Source organism: Lepus europaeus, chromosome 1 (genome assembly GCF_033115175.1).
Source record: "Lepus europaeus isolate LE1 chromosome 1, mLepTim1.pri, whole genome shotgun sequence".
In the NCBI taxonomy this organism is placed as follows: Eukaryota; Metazoa; Chordata; class Mammalia; order Lagomorpha; family Leporidae; genus Lepus; species Lepus europaeus.
Window position 1 is genome coordinate 99,575,703 of NC_084827.1, and position 21,682 is coordinate 99,597,384.

The 21,682-nt window shown below is 36.1% G+C and overlaps 1 protein-coding gene across 3 annotated transcripts in view; it reads right to left on the reverse strand.

Moving 5' to 3' along the window:
* Positions 1–13,805: 13,805 nt before the first annotated feature.
* ACVR1C (activin A receptor type 1C) overlaps positions 13,806–21,682 on the reverse strand; it is a 70,383-nt gene continuing 62,506 nt past the window's right edge. For all 3 annotated transcript variants that reach the window (XM_062199901.1, XM_062199900.1, XM_062199898.1), the window contains 2 exons: positions 18,604–18,734; positions 13,806–13,931 (listed from right to left, as the gene is read on the reverse strand). In XM_062199901.1, coding sequence (XP_062055885.1) covers positions 13,806–13,931; positions 18,604–18,734 — 257 coding nt within the window. The remainder of the gene's footprint in view (positions 13,932–18,603; positions 18,735–21,682) is intronic.

Genomic DNA, 21,682 nt, shown 5'->3' on the forward strand with positions numbered 1-21,682 from the left:
TTGCCGTTGGTTCACCCTCCAATGGCCGCCGCAGCCAGCGCTGCGGCCGGCGCACTGCACTGATCCGATGGCAGGAACCAGGTGCTTCTCCTGGTCTCCCATGGGGTGCAGGGCCCAAGCACTTGGGCCATCCTCCACTGCACTCCTGGGCCACAGCAGAGAGCTGACCTGGAAGAGGGGCAACCGGGACAGAATCCAGCGCCCCAACCGGGACTAGAACCTGGTGTGCCGGCGCCGCAAGGCGGAGGATTAGCCTAGTGAGCTGCGGAGCCGGCCCTAAGTTCTAGTTTTTAAAGAAATTTCCACACTGTTATCTACAGTGTCTGCACTAATTTACATTCCTACCCAAATGTGTAAGAATTACTGTCTCCACATCCTTGCCAGCATTTGTTACTTTCTGTCTTTTTGATAAGAGCCATTCAAACAGGGATGAAATAGTAGCTCTTTGTGGTTTTAATTTGTATTTCCCTGATGGCTAGTGAGATTGAACCTTTTTTTCATATATTTGTTGGCTATTTGTAATTCTTCTTTCAAGAACTGTCCATTCAATTCCTTTGCCCACTCCTGAACTAGATTGGTTGGTTTTTGTCATTGTTGAGTTTTCCAAGTTGCTTATATATCTGGATATGAATCGATTGTCAGATAAGTAGTTTGCAAACATTTTCTCCCATTCTGTCAGATGTCTCTTCACTCTACTGATCATTTCCTTTCTCGTGTTGAAGTTTCTGAGTTTGATATAAAGCCATTTGTTTAGTTTAGTTTTAGTTGCTTGCACTTTTGAGGTCATATCCAAGATATCACTGTTTATACTAATGTCTTGAAGTGTTTCCTTTATACTAACATCTAGAAATTTCACAGTTTTGGGTTATCCATTTAGGTCTTTAATCCATCCTGAGTTGATTCTTATATATGAAGAGAGGAAATAACTAATGGGGGAGCTTTTAAATGGGACCTTTTTTAACAATATGATTTGATCATATTTATAATTTAGAATGATCAATCTCACTCTTTAGAACTACTTCTAATGGTTTTCTGAAAGAAAATAAAGAAATGAAAATGGAGAAACAATATGAAAAAAAGGCCACAGCACACACCAATGAAATAAAGACCAAGTAGGGGCCACAGTAGTTGTGGAATACTAAGTCGTGACATAAAGATGGAGAGAAGGGAAAAATGCATTAAGGAGATAGGAACAGTACAACCTTGGGTGTAACAAGAAGGATTCTAGACATGGAAGAGATTTGTTATTAAAGAAAATGAGCTCATTTGTGGCAAAATATTTTTGCTCAGAATAATTAAAATATACTTATAGATAAATAATAAGAAAACAGACAAACAATAACAGTAGCTAAATATTTTAATGCACATCAAGATAAACCAAGCTGATATTTGCAGGTGGGTAGAGTAAAATTGTTTGTAATCACAGAAGTACATGTTGATGTAACAATGAGATGCTGCTACATTCTCACTACAAAGGCCAAAGTGAAAAAATTTGGAGCTATTATTACTCTCATAATTTGATAGTGCATAAAAATGTAGAAACACATCGGACAGTTCTTTCTGTTTACACTCCTATGTGTTTACCCAATTATACTCCCAGGTATTGATCCAAAGAAATTAAAATATATACTCATAAATACAGAAAAATGTTCATAATTAATTTACTCATAATAGCTTCAAACTGGAAGCAACTAAAATACTCAACAAATGAATAGATAAACAAGTTGTGGTATGTTAATAGAATTGTACCCAGTAATATGAAAGAACAAGCCGCTAACCATCTGACAACAATGTTGAATCTCAAAAGCAGGATGCTAAGCAAAAGAAGCTAGACCCATGAAAGTACATTTAGACATTCGAGTCTCAAGTAACTGTGCCATATCCAAGTGGATACATCAGGAAACAGCTAGATTTGCTTCTTAGAAGAGAAGTTTGGAACAAATATATAGATTTGGAACATCCTTGCTAAAGAGAAAAAATAGATGAGATCACCAAGAATGAGTGTTTTTGGACAAAGAAACAAGAATCCTAGGTAAATATTAGTATGTGGGGGACACAGAGAAAGGGAAACATATGCAGAACCCAGAGAAAGGGAAAGGAAAAATGGAAGGAAAGAGTTAGGAAAATGTGGCATTTCAAAAGCAAAAGAAAACTATTCTGGGATAAGACATTCTGATATGATGGTCCTAGAGGGATCAGGTGATTATTTTCTGTACCAGGCTGCTACAAACTCACTATGAGCACACAGAAGGAAATTTTAGAGAATGAATGAGAGCAAAAGCTCTGTTTGCAGTTAGTAGAGTGAATGGGCCAAGAAATGGCAGAATTTAACATATATCTCCCTGTGACTGAATTCTCAGTAAGATGCTTATGACCTTGCCCATTTCTGGTAAAGGAAAAGCTGACAAGGAAAAAAAAAAAAACCTGCCTTTTATGAACTAGTTCACTCATTAATAAAAGCCAAGATCCAGACTGCAATATAGAACTGAAATGTGTTTTTGCAAAGTCTTGCTCTTGCTCTGTGCAGAATATCTAGGCTGTTTCCCCTTGTTCCAGTTCAATTAAATTTTATACGATTGTGTCACCTTGTGTTTCTCCATTTAGAAAGAAAAGGCAAACTCAGCAATTCTTTTTCTTAAGCTGCTTCAATAACCAGCAGTTGCCACATTAAAAGCTTTAACAGGAAGACTATAAAAACAGTCTAATGCTCACCAGCAGTTAACTACGTTTGAGCCAATTCTCCTTTCAGGGGTGTAGCAAGGTCAAATCAGATAGCCAGGGAAGAACAGAGTATGAGAGAGGGGAGAAAACCAGTTGGCATTCACGGGGCAAAAGTACATTGTGCTTGGAATGTTCTGTGTAAATGTTAAACAGCGCCCACATTTAACCACCTGCTTCTTGTTTAGAAGGGTTCAAATGAACAATTTCAAGCACAATTGAGTAACACTCAGAAGAAAATCAAGTGTAATTTCCTAAGTTGCTGAAGCAAGGGTTCTTCTATGAAATGGCCATTAGTATTTCAAAACCCGATTTGATTATATTTGAAATTTAATGCACACAGTTCAGTGGCACCTGGAAATTTATTCATGTGGAGATGGAATTATGAGGTAGACCTTTTCAAATGATTGTTTCTCTAAGTATGTGTCTGTGTGTGTGTGTGTGTTGTTTTTTGATTTCCTGGGTCATATTTCTAATAAAACTAAACTGCTAAAGATGAATCTTTTTCATTTTTTCTCTTCTTTGTGACAATATTTTGCTTTGCTCTTCACACATTAAAGTGTGCAGGAGGGAGCACCATATAAAGCTGCTTACATCACAGCAATCGTAACGCTCATCTTAACATTCCTAACCTGTGTACCATCTCAAACTGTTTTCCAATTAGGGGAGAAAGGGTATGGTGCAGTTGAACCTCTGGGTTACTTTGATAAAACTCTTAAGAAGGTAATTCTTTCACTGCCTGTATTAAATACCAACTTCACATGATGACTACCGCTTTGAAATCTTCAGAGTCTCACTCAGTGGAACGATCGAAGTTAAATGCTGTGATCTGACCCTTACACAAATCCTCCATTCTACTTCTGTGGTTTATTCACTGCTATGAGCACACCTGCCTTTGTTTTGGACATTATTTTTTCCTATCAGGCAACTTTTCCTTGTATTATATTTATAAAAATCAATCCCATCCTACAGGGCTCAACTCATCAATTTTCTTGATACTTCCTACATAATTGATACTTAATTTCTATGTCTTCATTAGCATTTAGTATTTAGATGAACACTAGGTCTTAATTTTCTACATTATGACATTTCTTATATTATCTTCTAAAGCTAGATAGCTTTTCATGTGCATGCCTTGTTTTCCTGTTTTCTTCCTGATTGAAGGATCTTACTGTTTGGTTTCGTTTTTTAAGATTTATTTATTTGAAAGGCAGATAGAAAAGGAGAGAGAGACAGAGACAGAGAGAATCATCCATCCGTGGGTTCACCCCCCAAATCCAAATGGCTACAACAGCTGCGGCTGGGCCAGGCCCTATCCAGGAGCCAAGAGCCATCAGCTTCTTCCTGGTCTCTCACATGGGTACAGAGGCCCAAGCACCAGGGACACCTTGTATTGCTTTCCTAGGTGCATCATCAGGGAGCTGGATCAGAAGTGGAGCAACTGGGACCCTAACCAGCACCCATATGGGATGCTGGCACTGCAGGCAGGGCCCAGCCCTCTACACCACAGTGCCCAGGAGCTTACTATTTTAATACTACTTACAATGAGCATTATAATGCTATTCACTTAGGCAATGATGTTTGATCAAGATTTGTTGACTGGGCCGGTGCTGTGACTTGGTAGGCTAAGCTTCCACATGCAGCATTGTCATCCCATATGGGCACCTGATCAAGTGCTACCTGCTCCTCTTCTGACCCAGCTCTCTGCTATGGCCTGAGAAATCCAGGAAACAGTGGGAGATGGCCCAAGTGCTTGTTCCTCTGACCCATGTGGGAAAACTAGAAGTTCTGGCTCCTGACTTAGGATCAGCCCAGCCCCAGCCATTGTGGCCATTTGGGCAGTAAACTAGCAGATGGAAGACCATTCTCTGTCTCTCCCTCTCTCTGTAACTATGCCTCTCAAATAAATAAATAAAATCTTTAAAAATAAATAAAAGATTTGGTGACTAATACTTAAAAAGAGTAATAACCTGTGTTAATCACAAGTGTGGTTACAAGTACAATTTTGTTAGATATAGCATTAACAAAACCAAAGCAAACAAACTATACTAAGTTTCTGGTAGGAAAATGTTCCTAATCAAATCTTACAGGAACTGTCCAAGTCAAAGTTTTAATAACTCTCCTTCATTGTAACATTACATATTTCAGGGCCGGCATCTTGGAGTAACAGGTAAAGCTGCCACCTGAGATGCTGGTATCCCAAATGGGCACCATTTAAGACTCAGCTGCTCCACTTCTGATCCACTTCCCTGCTAATGTGCCTGGGAAAGCAGCAGCAGATTGTCCAAGTGCTTGGGTCCCTGCACCCACATGGGAGATCCAGAAGCAGCTCTTGATTCCTGGCTTCAGCCTGGCCAAGAGTATATATGTATATATACAAATATGTATACACATACACATGTGCATATTTGTTTCCTCTAAAACTCATGAACCATTTCTTGAAAAAAATGTCAACTTCAGAATGCTCTCTAAGACACCTTAAATTTAGTGATCTCCCAATCAAGGGAAGAAAGAAAAGCTACTGCTGGTGTGCTGAAATTTAAGTATTCATTTTTATGCCTAGGTTTCATGACCTACACTAATGTAACATAAATGATTTCCTTTTGTCTAAAATTCCAAGAAGCCAATGGTGAAACCAGTTGAGCACTTGAATGAACAATTGTTAATCAAAACATGTTTGGCTTATGAACCTGGCTATCACCAAATTTATGCAAGATAACCAGGGCACTTATTAACAAAACTGTCCCTTAAAGGAGGGTGGGGGAAGACGGAGACACTAAAGAACTGAAGAACCAATACCAAAAGTACAGCCATTACAGTGTTTTGCCTTTCTAATGCTAAGTCCCAGAAAACATCAGTTGTGTAGAGTTAGAACTATAAATCAGATACCTCATCCTCTCATAATATTATCTTGAAATTGCCACTATGAATTAAGCTACAATATTCTTGATTGGGTTTATACCTATGACTCAAGGTTTATTACAGCTATTTAGGGGACGTCGTGAGTTCCATATGTATTCCTCATTGTGAAAAGCATTTCTCTTAAAGACTTTTAACTCTATCTTCAAATATAAATAAAAAGACCCCTAATTCCAGTGCTCAAGGATTAGTCATTATACTTCAACCTATCACATATATGACATAACATGATAAATGCTAAGTGAAATGTGGAAAAGCAAAACAGGCCCAGTGGGTACTGGAATGACAGAGCACGCTATTATAAACAAGTGAGAAGAAAGGACCATTTTGTCTGATGGCATTGTAACTCAGACCAACGCTACATAAATATCCGGAGGAGGAAAATCCAGGCAGAAAGAACAGTCAGTGGGACAGACATGTGATGGCAGGTTCAGGAAAACCAAGAAGCTGGAGGCTGGAGAACAGCTGGAGCTGGAGGTAGGGGACAAAAGAAGTGAAGGCAGAAAAGCTGTTCCATATCCTGAACAGGTTTGTGAACGTTTTTAATTTTATTTTAAGTGTTTGGGGAGGTGTTTAGGCTTGAAATCAGACCAAGTTGGTAATCTTTCATTAAATGTTAAAATAGGTGCAGAAAATCAGAAAATGAAATAATACAAAAACTATCATCCTATGTGGCATGCAGAGAAATGGCTGTTGAAGAAACATCTTTTCCAGCTCTGAAATTCTAAAGTTCTATAACTTCATGGTAAGCAGGAAGTAAAAAAAAATTCCAGCGCCCTTTGGTGCCAACATTTAAGTTTTCAACAGCTTCCCCACACAAATATAAACACAATTTAAAAATAGGAGACTTATATGGAAACCAAAATATAACACAGTTTCTTTTATTTAAAATAGATTTCTATGTACCTCACAGAAACAAGCGCAAGTAGTGCTTAATGTATTATCTTTGCCACTTTACAAATGATACATTTTCAGAAAATGCATACATAAAAATATAACATTTAGACAGATAAGTATTTACATCTGGAGGCAGCTGAAGTTTCTGCAATAATATTAAAAAGTTTTAAATTAAATACTTTTATGACTTGCTGTTGGTAAAGTCAAACATTTTGGTATAAAGGCTACCATTGAGTTCTTGTTAACCTAAAATACAAATATTTCTAAATAAGCATATATATATTACTATAAAATGCATATTTTCACAGACTAGAAATTAATGAAACATCTGAACATTATTTATTTCTCTTTGGAATTTGGAATTCTTTTCACCTTCCACAATTCATTTATAACTACATACTAAAATCCCCATCTGCATATTTTTGATACAATTTATTACCTAATTCTCATTTTAAAACCTAATATATTTCTCTTCATATTCTTTATATACATCCATGGGGCCTGTCTGTTGAAAGACAGTATCTTCTTACACACTTAAGAATTATCAGCTGGCTTACAAAAAGTCTTTACAACAAAGATTCTTTTCACAGTAGTTCAAGAGTTCAAGGCCTGTTTTTGTAATGTCAAAATGCAACAGTTTTGACATTTGTAATATGTTCTTAGGTATAAGAGTCACGATACCAAAAGAAAAGTATAATTAGTATTAGTACGTTGAAAGTCAATCCAAAATTCTTTTTCTGAGATCTGAATCTAATTTTCTGTTTTTAGGGCATTTTAAAACCTGAAACACAGATCAAGTCTGAATAATCTTCTCCAGTCCAGGATCAGAAGAATACATGCGCATGACACTAGTTATTGTTGCAATGAGCTAGAACTTAATATTTTGGCTCAGATACGCTTGCTTTATGTAAAGAGAATAAAAGTGCTGAATATTTAAAATTTCTTAGTTGTTATGACTTAGTGTGGAAGAGACCAATGTGTTGATAAATAATTCTATGCTTGCAATTTTTAAAGTCAGAATATAGGGCACATAATTCTCTGTTTACAAGTGAAGTCGAAGTACAGGTACATACATAGAATGAAAACCCAGAAGAGATAGCAAAATCAGGGCCCATGTGCCCTTGCGCAGACTGTCTGGGTTGAACAAATTAAAATGAATCAACAGGATAAACATAAAATCTCTCTTGTTCTCTTAGTAATGCCAGAATTACAAGCCAAAGTATTTTTTTTCTTCTAAGTTGTCTCTCCACTTTGCAGATATCAAGACCTGTTTTGAATTTTTAGCTCTTATTTTTTGAACTTGTAAAAACATGCCATTTTCTAAAGTTATATAATCACATAGGGGATTTTCTGCAAAATATAAAAATCATATTTGGGTTAAGGAGTTAATTGCAGTTTGGATTTCAGCCCTACCTACCCCTCAGCTGGCAGTTTTTTGGTGTAAAGCACAATATACCCAATCCCACGTGGTGACAGTGGGTATAAGGTTAATTTCCTAACACACTTAGATTCTTATTGACCATTGTACTATTCAGATTCGTGTAGCCCAGGGTGAAAAAGTTTGTAGTTAAAATTGTTAGGTCAGGTGAGAAAAACTTCTTATTGGATAGTATGGATCCATGATCAGAAACTACAGTCCTATCTGAAAACACTAAAATATAGGATGAAATTTGGAAGAATATGAGCTCATCTACAAATGAAAAAGAGAAGTATCTTGGGAGTTCTTAATAACTGAATTTTTAAATAGGGATTATAACCTAATTGCAATATAATATTACAATCCAAACCATAGGGCATAATGGCTTAGTTTAAAAAGATGACAAAAGCAAAACAAAGCAATGGTATTAAACACTGCAGAAATAAATTCAGCAATCACACTATGAGACATATATTTCACATTCTCTTTCCAAGTCAATATCTCTCAAGTGAAAATTAGCATTAAGGTACAAGTAAACTTTGTACGTGAACTAAAAAGCTAGTATATACCTACAGGGCTAGTCCTTCTAAAGTTTAAAAGAAAGTCATGTCTTCCATTAGCAACCACCATCTTTTTTTTTAATGATTTTTTTTTTTAAGAGGCAGAGTTAGACAGTGAGAGAGAGAGAGAGAGACAGAGAGAAAGGTCTTCCTTTACCTTTGGTTCACCCCCCAAATGGCCGCTATGGCTGGCACGCTGTGCCGATCCAAAGCCAGGAGCCAGGTGCTTCCTCCTGGTCTCCCATGCGGGTGCAGGGCCCAAGGACTTGGGCCATCCTCCACTGCTTTCCTGGGCCACAGCAGAGAGCTGGACTGGAAAGAGGAGCAACCGGGACTAGAACCCAATGCCCATATGGGATGCCAGCGCCACAGGCAGAGGATTAACCAAGTGAGCCACAGCGCCAGCCCCTAACAACCACCATCTTTATAGTGCCAAATGAAGAGTCACTGGAGAAGTCATGAGGAGAAACCTTGGATTATTTGGATGGGAAAATTAAATTCTTATAGGAAGTTCAATACATAGCAATCTGCACAAGATGAGAACACACTACAGAAGAACAGGAATTTTATCAAGTGCTTTGTGGATGATGAAATCTGGCAGATATTTTTGAATGCATGGGAACAAAATAAATGCAGAACATAAACTAATGAGAAATCAAGAGAAGAAAAAGAGGTGTCAGATGACTTGCAACTAAACAGTCTCAGATTTAACTACCAAATTGTCCTCACCTCCATTCCAAAGCAAAGAGAAAAGAATCCTTACAGGAAGTGTGTTTAAGAGAGTCAGAGCTTCTCTAATTATTACTTGCACTAAAAGATTCCATGCACTCAAGCATCCTAAATGTTATTCATCAATTTTATCAGCATACTAGTGGTTGCCTACCTAGCTTTGTACAATTCGTCCTTAGCCTGTTTTTCAGATCTCAGCCAGAATGAGTAAATACTTTCAGTAAAAATACAAAAGGAGTGGTATTTGATCATTATCATTAAATGGCACATTTTATAAGTGTACATTCAAGGAAGGGTTAGATGCATGCTGATTAATTGCTCAATCAGTAACAGTTGGAGAAACAGTAGGGAACAGGTGGGTATCACCACCAGGTTTCTGACAATAATTAGTCATTATCATCTCTGGTCCTTGGTTTTCTTCATCTATGAAATATCAGAATCGAGTTTCTTGTGCCCATGAGACAGCTGAAATCATTTAGACTATTAAAGGGATAACCTTTGATGAGACTGACTAAGTTGAACTAGTTTTTACAATGAGGAACAATAGATAGTTTTGAAAGATGAGGACATACTTTTAAAAAAGGAGATGAGAAAAATTATGAAATTAAAAGAAAATCTAGAGGTGAAAAAGAAAGTCAAATATCTGAATAGCTGAATTAAACCACTTGGAGAAACTATTTATACTACAGAAATTCTGCTTACTATTAAAATTTATATGAAAATTTTACCTTCCAACTGACTTCTTTTTCTATGTAGAAAAAGCCCTCAAGATCAAAGGGACCTTTGTGTTCACTTAGATAGCAAATACATTCCGTGTGGATATTAGTCTAAAGATCTAGAATAAAGTATTATCAAACATATAAATGGCATGTTCCACAAAATTAAAAAAAAACATTTGGAATATATTCAAAGGCTACAATGACACCATTCTTAGACTCTAATCCTAAATATATCTAAGTAGCTTATGTTGCATTTGTGAATTCATTTAAAGGAATAATAATTGAAGATACCAACTGCCAACTTATAATCCTTTGTGACTGTTACTTCCTAAATTTCCTGATGGGAAATAAAATCTTCTCACTTTAAGTAAACTTATTTGACCCTCAAGTTTTTCACATTTATTTTAAATAATCAGTCAAAAATTATTCCCTGCCGAGCAGTTTGAACTTGTTCACTCAAAGTCTGTCAGCTCTCTGCTTTCAGGTGATTTGCTGGGGAGGTGCTCTGCTACTTTTGCGTAGACTAGGAGATAGCCCTGAGTTTTCTCTGCCCCTGTAAGTCACAGACAAAAATTCCAAGATAGTGGAAGCATTTTTGTTTTGTTTAATAATCCTACAATAGTAGAAGTATTAAAAGTAAATTAACGTGGCATTTCTAATATAATGAATCTATTGTAGATTTTCATTTTTAAATAAAAGCTGATTCTGAGTTCTTCAGACATTGCAACCAGGTTACTATTTTCATACAATCAGGGAAATTTAAAATGCAAAGTTAATTGAAAGTACAAAGATGAAAAGCAAGTGCTATGCCTAAAATAGTGCACGACAGTCATGTTTCACTTAACTCTCAAATCAGAACATAAATTAAGAATTCTAGATGTGACATGCCAAATATCTTAGACATAGAAGAAAGCATACAACACAATCTGTACCAATTACAAACTTAAATGCATAACTTATAAGGCAAGTAGTTCATGCTGAAATATTGACAACAAATAATATCTCCTCTTATTTTCAGGAAGAAATGTTGCATATAAATTCCATCAACATCTTATACAGTATTGGGATTTCATAATGGCATTTTCCCCAAGCCTGGTGTCATACCCAAAAATCAAAGTATCTGAAAGGAGCAGAGGAACACCATACCTTAAGCCTAACCTTAGAAGAATATTTCTTTCCCATAATAAAATTTAAAAGAAATAAATATTATGCAATGACAGTTCATTAAAAACAAAGAATATCAAATTTAACAGCACAGGTATATACAGTATATCTGCTTATGCTCTAACTTTATTCTGTGATTGTCAGTGAGCATTTTCTATGAATAATCATGTTGAGAATTAAGGAAATTTACAACATTTAGTGTTTTACTTGTCATTTTTGTTGTTGTACCACCTTTCTTAAAAATGTATTTTGTGATTGAAATTTTAGACTTTAAGTTAGGAGTTACAGTTAGCCAACACAACAACAAGCAAACTATCTTAAAATGTATAAATGTACAGCTTTCTCTAGAGTAAAAGTAAAACCAATAAAATATGGAATTATATTTAGATATCCTCAAATAAATTACAAAATATAATGAAAATGGAAATGTTAAACATGCTGTCTTTAAATATTCAATAAATATATTCACCCAACATAAGTGAATAAAACAGAAAATATCATTCTGGTTTATTTGAGACTAGAGTATAACCATAGTAAATAAATAATTCCATTCTGATATATGTAAAAACAATCTACGAGAAATCAAGGTAGTGAGCATAACAATAACCATTTCACATAAGGTCTTTTTAAAATCTCTTTACATAGGCACTTTTTAAACCTGATGATATATTTAAACTGTATTATCCAAATAAAGATACTTTCTAAATGTGTTGCAAATTGAAAGTGATTTTCAGACCTATTCTAGAAACCCACTGTCATAGAGAACATCCCACTTTGTATTTTATCTGTCAATTTACTTTCTTCCCCCACACACTTACATCCCTTTTCCCTCTCTCAAATTAGACTTTAAAATCCCTGAGCCCAGGACCTATCTATCTTTTTATTCCCTCTTGTGCCCAATATTGTGGCAAGCAAGATATGGGGTGCTCTGTGATTATTTAATAGATGAATAAATGCACAAATGGGAATGAAAGTACATGCAAACCTCATAGCTGTCAGTATTTTGTCTGCCTTATCTCAACTTAGTAAAATGAGGATGGATTCAGCAACATATTTCCATAATGAAATGAAATATAATCACTAAATCGTGTTCTATGTGAAACCATATAGCTACACCCTTCAGAACACTGCTGCCCAAGTTGTGCTTTGTAGAACACTTAAAAGTGGGATGACAAGAGGTTTCCCCCTCTCTTCCATTATGATCTTGAGAAATCTAATTTTAAAAAGATTCAAGTAACATTTCTTTTCTGCTAGACACCTCAAAGTAGCTGATATGCTAATGTGCACAATGTCTTTCTACAAAGCTATCAAAGAACGCTTTCATCTCAGCAGAACGTCCTAAGGAACAGAGTTCAGGAAACAGTGTTTTAAAATAAGATACCATGTTGAATTGCCTTCACCAAAGCAATGTTATAGGCTTGAAGGGAATATTTTACTGTCCCAATAGATTCTCATCACTCTATCAACACAGAAAGTAGAACGCAGCCAATGCTGTTGTGAGCATTCTTCTGCACCCTTCTGCTCATTTTGAAAAGGCAGGGGAACATCTATTTTCTGTTGCTGACACTCTGCAGGGTTTGGTTACTACACTTCATCAAAGAGTTTCTCACATTTCCTCAAAATATTTCCTTGTTTCCTCTTTTTTTTTTCTAAATATGTATTCCAAAAGCAATAGGGGATTCTGAACTGCATGTTAAAGACATGTTAAGACAATGGATACCTGAACACTTTCAAATATCCATATCCATATAAATATCCATTGTTTGGATTTCATGTAGATCTATCATGATTCTGCAAAATAACTCAACATACCTTCTTTATGAATAAACTACAAACATCACAATGAGAGATATTCTTGTGATAAAAGCACTATCGGGAATTCAAAGGAAAATAGGAAGCTAGCTAATCTGCAGTGTTGACTCACTCAAGATTTAGAATTAGTGTCAGCTCTGTCATTAGCTGTGACTCGGACATTTTGCAGTACAGACATTTTGCAGTATCTCAAGATATCACTTGTGTCTTCTGCAAATAACAGAAAGTAGCACCTGTGCTTGATTTCAAACTACCTGCCACTGGATTACAAAGATTAGAGAAACAAAGAGAGGAAGACCAAGCAAGTGGGACTTTCATCTCACTTATATCTTCCACTGAGCAGCTCCATTTCTGTAGATTTTATATATTAAAGTTCACAATAGCAGTTATTTTTTAATAATTTAAAAAGGAAAAATCATAGACTGCAAGATCTAAGGTCCTATTTAACCATAACATACTCTAGTTCACATTTTAATAAATATATTTTCACCTCAGAAAAAACAGTTTTACATTTTTGACATTTTTTCTATTCATTCATGTGCTCTTGGTTCAAGTAAAATTAAATCTAAAATAGTTTTATTATTGTTATATAGCTTATTTTACATTTTTGTAATATCCTCTTTCTCATTAAATAAAAAGATAAGTTGATGTGCTGCTTTTCAAAATAAAATTAAAGACAACATGGAGATTGGATGAAGTCAGCTCCTATCCAAGCTTAACTTTAATTATCTTTTCATGCCTTTGGGCACTTAAATACTGTACTGCGTAATCTTTGAGGTAGAAAAAAAAAAAGCAAAAACAAATTCACATAAGGAGGGAAAATGAAAAGGAAAGCTGTGAGAGATTTTTTTTTTTAACGAAATTATCACATTAGGCTTTGCAGTCTTCTTTGACACAAAGTTGAGAGATGGTCTTCTTAATACGGAGGGCAGTCAGGCGGGCAGCCCCATTGGCATACCAGCACTCACGCATTATTCTCCCCATGACTCGGAGTGCCTTCAAGAGAAAGAGAAACATTAGAGACTATAGCTACTCACAGAAAACAAGGTATGGAAGAACAAAAACTACACATTCATTAACTGATGCTAAGCTTTGATAAAGAAATTGTAAGTGAAAACAACATAGAAAACTCTGAAAGCATGATTATTAACCGTGTAGATACTAACTTAACTGAAATTTCAATCTACTGATTTCTGGATTTCTGGTATTATGGTAGAATGGCTTTATAAAAGTCATCTAAGAAGGGGCAGGCGCCATGGCTCACTTGGCTAATCCTCCGCCTGCAGTGTCGGCACCCAGGGTTCTAGTCCCAGTTGGGGCGCCAGTACTAGTCCCAGTTGCTCCTCTTCCAGTCCAGCTCTCTGCTGGCCCGGGAAGGCAGTGGAGGATGGCCCAAGTTCTTGGGTCCCTGCACCCGCATGGGAAACCAGGAGGAAGTACCCAGCTCCTGGCTTCGGATCGGCACAGCGCTGGCCATAGTGGCCATTAGGGGAATGAACCAACAGAAGGAAGGTCTTTCTCTCTGTCTCTCTCTCACTGTCTATAACTCTCTCTGTCTCTCTCTCTTACTGTCTAACTCTGCCTGGCCAAAAAAAAAAAAAAAAATCATCTAAGAAGGTATAAAAAAGACACAAAAGGACATTTTTGAAAGGGATAGAAATTTCCTGTATCTTCATCTGGGTGCCAAGCACTCACACACACATAGATATTTACATATAGTTCATCAAACTGTATACTAAAGTTTGTATCACATATAAATTGCAGCACAATAAAAATGATCCAAGGATAAATACAAAAATTCTATTAAAATTAGCCCAAATGAATTGTTAAATAAATGTGATACTCAGAGAATAAACCAATGAAAATACATGAAACCGCAGAGATGCAAGAAATCTCTAAGCAGTGGCTGTTCTGCTGGCACCTGCTGATTTCATGGTCTGGAACTTCAAAACTGATAGCTCAAAACTGACAGACAGGAGACTCAGCGTAAAGCACACAGAGGGTATCAGATCAAGATACTTTCAAAGCCCTGATTTTAAGAATGAAAGTGCCCTACAAAGAAAGAGAAACAGTATAAAGACATACATATGGAAAATGTGACCAAGTAATATATAAGCAAGTTGAATGAAAGTCCTAAAACACATCCAATGAGCTCCCCTCAAAAATGGGTAATGGAGTCAATCATAGGAAGATCTTTTTGAAAAGATTATGTCAGAGGATGCTTCAAAACCAAGGAAAATCATAAATCCTTGGAATTAAGAAGTCCAAAAACTCCAAGCAAGATTCAACAGGAGACATCTATACAACATACATCACAGAGAAAATGCAGAAGAATATTATAAAGTTACAGAAAATATATTTGAGAATAAGTTATTTTTTAAAATATTTTATTTATTTAAGAGGCAGAGTTAAAGAGAGGGAGAGACAGAGAGAGTCACTCCATCCACTGGTTCACTCCCCATATGGCTGCAATGGCCAGGGCCAGACCAGAAAAAAGCCAGAGGCCAGGAGCTTCTTCCAAGTCTCCTATGTGGGTGTAAGGGCCCAAGGATTTGGAGCATCCTCCTCTTTTCCAAGTGGATTAGCAGGGAGCTGGATCAGAAGTGGAAGAGCCAGAATTCGAACCAGCACCTATATGGGATGCTGGCATTGCAGGTGGCTGCTTAACCTGCTACGCCACAATGCCAGCTTCACAGAGAACATTTTAAAAGCAGTCAGAAAAAAAAGAACAATTAACTAAAAGGAAATAATGATTTGCTTACTTAATGACGTTCCAACAGTGATAATGGAAGTTATATGACAATGGAATAATTACTTTAAGATGTGTAGTAAATCATTGTCAACCTAAATTTTTATGCCAAGATGAACTATTTATTCAAGATCAAAGACAGAAAAAAGGCATTTTCCCAAATTGAAAGAATTTAAAACCACTTGCTATAACTAAAAAAAGCTTAAATAAAATACTTTTAAAGAATGGACATCAGGAAAGCAGAAAATTATTTCAGAAGGAAGCAACATTACTTCTGAGAGACAAGAAGTAACATTGAGCAAAGCAACAATAGTGAATAAACAAGAGTGGTATAAATACAAATGCCTATTACAAAAGATTAATATAAAACAAGATGGAACTAGATTTCTAGATGACAAAAAATGCATATACCAGCAATGTAAAAATTAACATAAAATGACTATGATATGTCTATGCTAGAAGTGTATGATTGGTTTAACAGTAAGAAATTTACAGATGCAATTTAATGCATTAAAAGATCAGAGCAGAAATTGTCGGGGCCAGTGGCCCTGGCCCGACATGAGATGCAGCAGGCTGTTCTAATCCTGTTTCCCGTGCTTATTGTCCTGAAGGCTGAAGGCACAAGATTTTTCATCCCACATTCCTGCAGGCAGGATGTGACTTCTGATGAAGGTTTATGATGTTCTTTGCTCTATCTGCAGAGCTTGTACCCTGATCATTGCTACTTTGTAAACTTGCTCTGTTCCTGTGCTATGCATGATTGCACACAATGAATGTTATCTGTATGGGGTCTGGGGTATATATCCTTGTCTTTCTGTGTGCTCGGTGCTGGAGACTGAAGGGTTTCTTTAGGGAGACTGCCTCCAGTCCCTCATCACCGGGCCCCCTACTTTGGCCTGGAACTCGATGAGGCAATAAACGTGGTGATGAACTGACTGAGTGCTGCGTGTCTCCGTGTGGTTTGTCGGGTGGCCTCCAACAAGAAATGTTGCATCATCTCCTAGACAGGGAGTAGGATTTTATTAAAATAAAACTCAGCATTTATTTCAATTTAGCTTTTACCAAAACGTCCCAACATCAAAGAAGATGACAAATGCAATGGTGAAACACAACTTGTTTTAAAGACCAAAACGTCTAAACCAAGTTTCACTATCATGCAACCTTATACTAGAGCTTTTCTTATTGTAGTAAGAAAAAATGCATGAAGCCTCGTACCATAACTCAGATTAACTGTAGACATGATTTTTCTATGTTGACATATCAAAAAGCTATAGGTATATACCCTCAAAAACTTGTGCACACATTATATTTATGTAGCAATATTATTTTTTAAAGAAAGCTACCTGAAAATCACAATAGTAGAGTGCAAAAAGAAATTGTGCTATGTTCACACAATGCAATGCTACACAGCATGACAATGGACAGATTAAAAGCTACAATCTTACTTTAAAAAGTTCATAGAAACTAAAAGTAAAGGGTAAAATTTTATTCATGCAAAGTATTTTGAAATAATACATAGAGTTTTTTTCACAATACACATTTCCCTTGAAAATTTTGATGATCTATTTCTTGTGTGCATGTGTGTGTGTGTGTATGTATGTATGTGTAGCAAAATACTAAAGAAAATCAAGACAAGACTAAAAATAATTCATTATACTAGTGACCTCTCAAAGGGGTGATGAATATTTTAAATGTATTGGAAATGTTTTATTTTTCAAATTGAGTAGTGGATTCATAGATTTTACAGACTTTTTCCATGTATCTGACTTATTAATATCAGAAAATTTTAATTTAATTTCCATTAGGTTATAGATGTCTCAATATTTGCTTCTCAAATAGTCATGTGGTAAGAAAGCCCCACAATATATAGAAATACTAAGACACAAATCTTGTCTTAAATAGCAAAATAGTTGAGAAGCATGAAGGAGGAGAAAAGAGGTAAAAAGATAACTTTACAAAATAATCCCTATAACAGAGAAAAACTGAATTATGTGACCTAAGAAAGACCTCAATTCTTACATTTAAGTATGCAGAGAATGAACAGCTATAGCTGGAATGAGGGTGTTGAAGCATTAAAATAATCCTGATACTAGTTAGGTGGTTTATAGTCTTTCCCTCACCTTCCTTTCTTTGTCCTTGTGGCAGCTGGAAAATTCTCCATCTTCATATAAGGCAGAACAAGTACCAAAAAAATCCATTTATTGTGTGTCTACTGCGTTATGGATCCTGCACTGGATTAGTGGGTGTGACAAAGTAAGCAACAATGGGCTCTGCTGTGCAAAGGCTCCTCTGATAAGGGAGAATAAGTTCAAACTCCAGCAGGCTAGAGATTAAGAATGATCATTTAATATAAGGATGACAGGAATTATAACATCCTTTGTGGCCCAGACATTGACTACCCACTGAGTTTGTCTACATTGCCCACAAATTCCAGTCCTTTTGCTGTCAGGTAGGACCAAGTGACTAGTTCCTTATCAGTGGAAAAGGTAAGAGTCACCTGGTGCCAAAGCATTAAACAGCCAGTGTGTGATCCTCCATCCCCAGTCTTCCCCAGTCTGAAGACCCAGAAACTGCATTGTGATGGCAGCTTCTAAAGATCAAAGACACTCAGTTTGCTGTGTCACCTCAGCAAGAAGAGATGCCAGCCAGAAGAGGACTTCGTGTAAGCAGTAAAGGCTTGTTGTAGAAAGACATCAAGGAAGCAGGAGGTGTTACTATAACATAAACTGGCATTACATATACACATTGCTAAAGGCAATAAAATCTTCCTGAAGACATACAAAAAGACCTTACCTATATACAGGCAGTAAATCGGATGCCTAGATTAAGAAAGAAGAACCATAAGGTCTCGAAAAATCTTCCCTAACACTCACCTCTATCGATACAACGGGAAAAATAAACGTAAGAACACAGCCTTACTTCACAGCTTTGCCACTGGTTTGGGATACTTGGTCGGAGATTCTGGTCACAAACAACCTTCCTCATTTCCTCTATTGAAGGATCTGAAGGCACCATATCATAATAAGGCAACTGGTACTCCTCCACAATTCCTGTAAGAAATTATGTAATGAATTTCCCTGTGTTAATAACAAAGATGTCTAAATCAAAATAATGCCAATTATGTCTTCTAACACAAGAGACATCTTGAGAAATTGGAAAGTCAAATTTCTTAAAATAATATATCACTATAAAACCATGGATATAAATTTAAAAGGCTCAGATTTGTTATTATATAAAGTTACATTTTGTATTATGAAATTATTCATAATTATAGACATTTTATGCAATTATATATCATATATAAACAAATTTATCTAATTTATAAATATATAAAATAGAATTTATATTATTTCAACTATGAAAATGACATACTTTATATAAAATGCTATTATCAAATTCAAAAGTAATCCCTACAAAGGACTTAAACAGACATTTTTCTTTTTTCTTTTTTTTAAATTATTCAAAGATATATTTTAATTCATGTGACCTGAATTTCTGTATTATATGTTTTATTTTATTTTTTTATTAAACTTTTATTTAATGAATATAAATTTCCAAAGTATAGCTTATGAGTTACAATGGCTTCCCCCCTCCCATAACTTCCCTCCCGCCCGCAACCCTCCCCTTTCCCGCTCCCTTTCACCTTCCATTCATGTAAAGATTCATTTTCAATTCTCTTTGTATACAGAAGATCAGTTTAGTATATATTAGGTAAAGATTTCAACATTTTGCCCATATAGCAACATAAAGTGAAAAAACTACCATTGGATTACTAATTATAGCATTAAATAGCAATGTACAGCACATTAAAGACAGAGATCCTACATAATTTTTTTTCAAATTAATTAATTTTCTATGCCATTTCCATTTTAACACCAGGTTGTTTTTTTTTTTCATTTCCTTTTCTCTTTATATACAGAAGATCACTTCAGTATATAATTAGTAAAGACCTCATCAGTTTGTGCCCACACAGAAACGCAAAGTATAAAAATACTGTTTCAGTACTAGTTATAGCATCACTTGGCTTCAGACGACACATTAGGGATAGATCTCACATGGGGTGTAAGTACACAGTGACTCCTGTTGCTGATTTAACAATTTGACACTCCTGTTCATGGCGTCAGTAATCTCCCTAGGCTCTAGTCATGAGTTGCCAGGGCTATGGAAGCCTTTAGAGTTCGCTGACTTTGATGGGACATAAACAGACATTTTTCAAAAGAGGATATCCAAATGGGCAAGAGAGACATGAAAAAAATGCTCAGAATTGCTAGCCATCAGAGAAATGCAGATCAAAACCACAATGAGGTTTTACCTCACCCGCGTTAGAATGGCTTTCATCCAGAAATCAACAAACAACAAATGCTGGTCAAGATGTAGGGAAAAAGGTACCCAAATTCACTGTTGTTGGGAATGTAAACTGGTACAGCCACTATCAAAGACAGTGTGGCAATAACTCAGAGGTCTGAATATAGACTACCATTTGACAAAGCCATCCCATTCCTGGGAATCTACCCAAGGGAAATGAAATCAGCATATAAAAGAGCTATCTGTACCTCCATGTTCATTGCAGCTCAATTAATAATAGCAAATACATGGAATGAACCCAAATGCCTGTGAGTTGCAGACTGCATGAAGAAATTATGGGATATGAAAACCATGGAATAGTACACAGCAGTAAAAAAAACAAGGTCCAGTCATTTGCAAAAAAAATGGATGAAACTGGAAAACAGCATACTTAGTGAAATAAGCCAGTTCTAAAGGGACAAATTCTATATGTTCTCTTTGACTAATTGAGTACCTAAAAGACAACATGTAGAAATGAAATTGACACTTTGAGAAGCAATGGTTATGAACAGACGTTCTCTTGACTGTTGAGGAACAGCTTCTTATTCTATATCTTTGTTTATCTTTTCCTTTCTTTATAGTATTTTCCTTATCTTTTTCTCTTTCATACAATTCATTGAACACTATACTGAACATAGAGTTAATCATATGTGTACAAAGTTAATTGAAAACATATCTTAGTAAAGAATAAGAGTGAGAATAAGAAAGGGAAGAGGAAGGGAGTGAGGGTGGGAGGGTGGGCACAGTGGGAAGAATCACCAAGATCATAAAGTTGTAATTGTGAAATGTATGAAGTTTGAATCTGCAAAGCAGTATAGCCCTACATACATTCATATGGACTTACTTCTAAGGGTACAACTTAACAACTAGCCATAAGACCCCAAAATCCCTTAAGCAGGCTGATAAAAATAGCAGCTTAAGTGTTATAAAGATCAAATGGATAGGACTAAGGGTTAAAGTGGCCATACAGATATGATCAAAAGTTAAAGTTATCATATAAATAGGACTAAGTGTTTGGAAACAATAATAGGATTAAAATGACTGTTGGCTCCAACATGGGAAGCAGTCCAAACAGCAGACTTATAGAATGACAATCACGCTAAGTAGCACTCAGACCTCAGAATCAGCCCTTAAGGCATTCTGGTCTGGCTGGAAAGTCCAGGGGGAGCATTTCATCATGGAAAGCCAAGAAACTCTGGGGAAAAAATGTCCTACATAAAGGATCCCTGTGTGTGAGACCCCAGTGGAAAGAAGTGGCCACCAAAGAAGGAAATATTTTTCTCTGAAGGGAGGAGAGAATTTCTACTTCGATTATGGCCTTGTTGAACTAGTGGATCTAAAAGGCTTTCATAGTTGAGGCAGCTCATGTCAAGAGCCTTTGGTGATCACTGATGTCATGCATAAAAGTGTTATTTGTTAAATAAACAACAGGAGTCACTGTGCACTAATTTCCCATGCAGGACCTCTGTTCAAAAAGAGTTGTATCATGAAACTTAATAGTAAAACTTGTTGTCAAGAATCACTTCATTTTAGTGTATTAAATGAAGGATTTTATTATGTCTCATAAGTTATAGTTACACCAAGACCTCACAAAAGATGTATCATCCTTGGGTTCTTCTTTAAAGAAGGGGGAGGAAGGAAGGGAAAAGAGGAA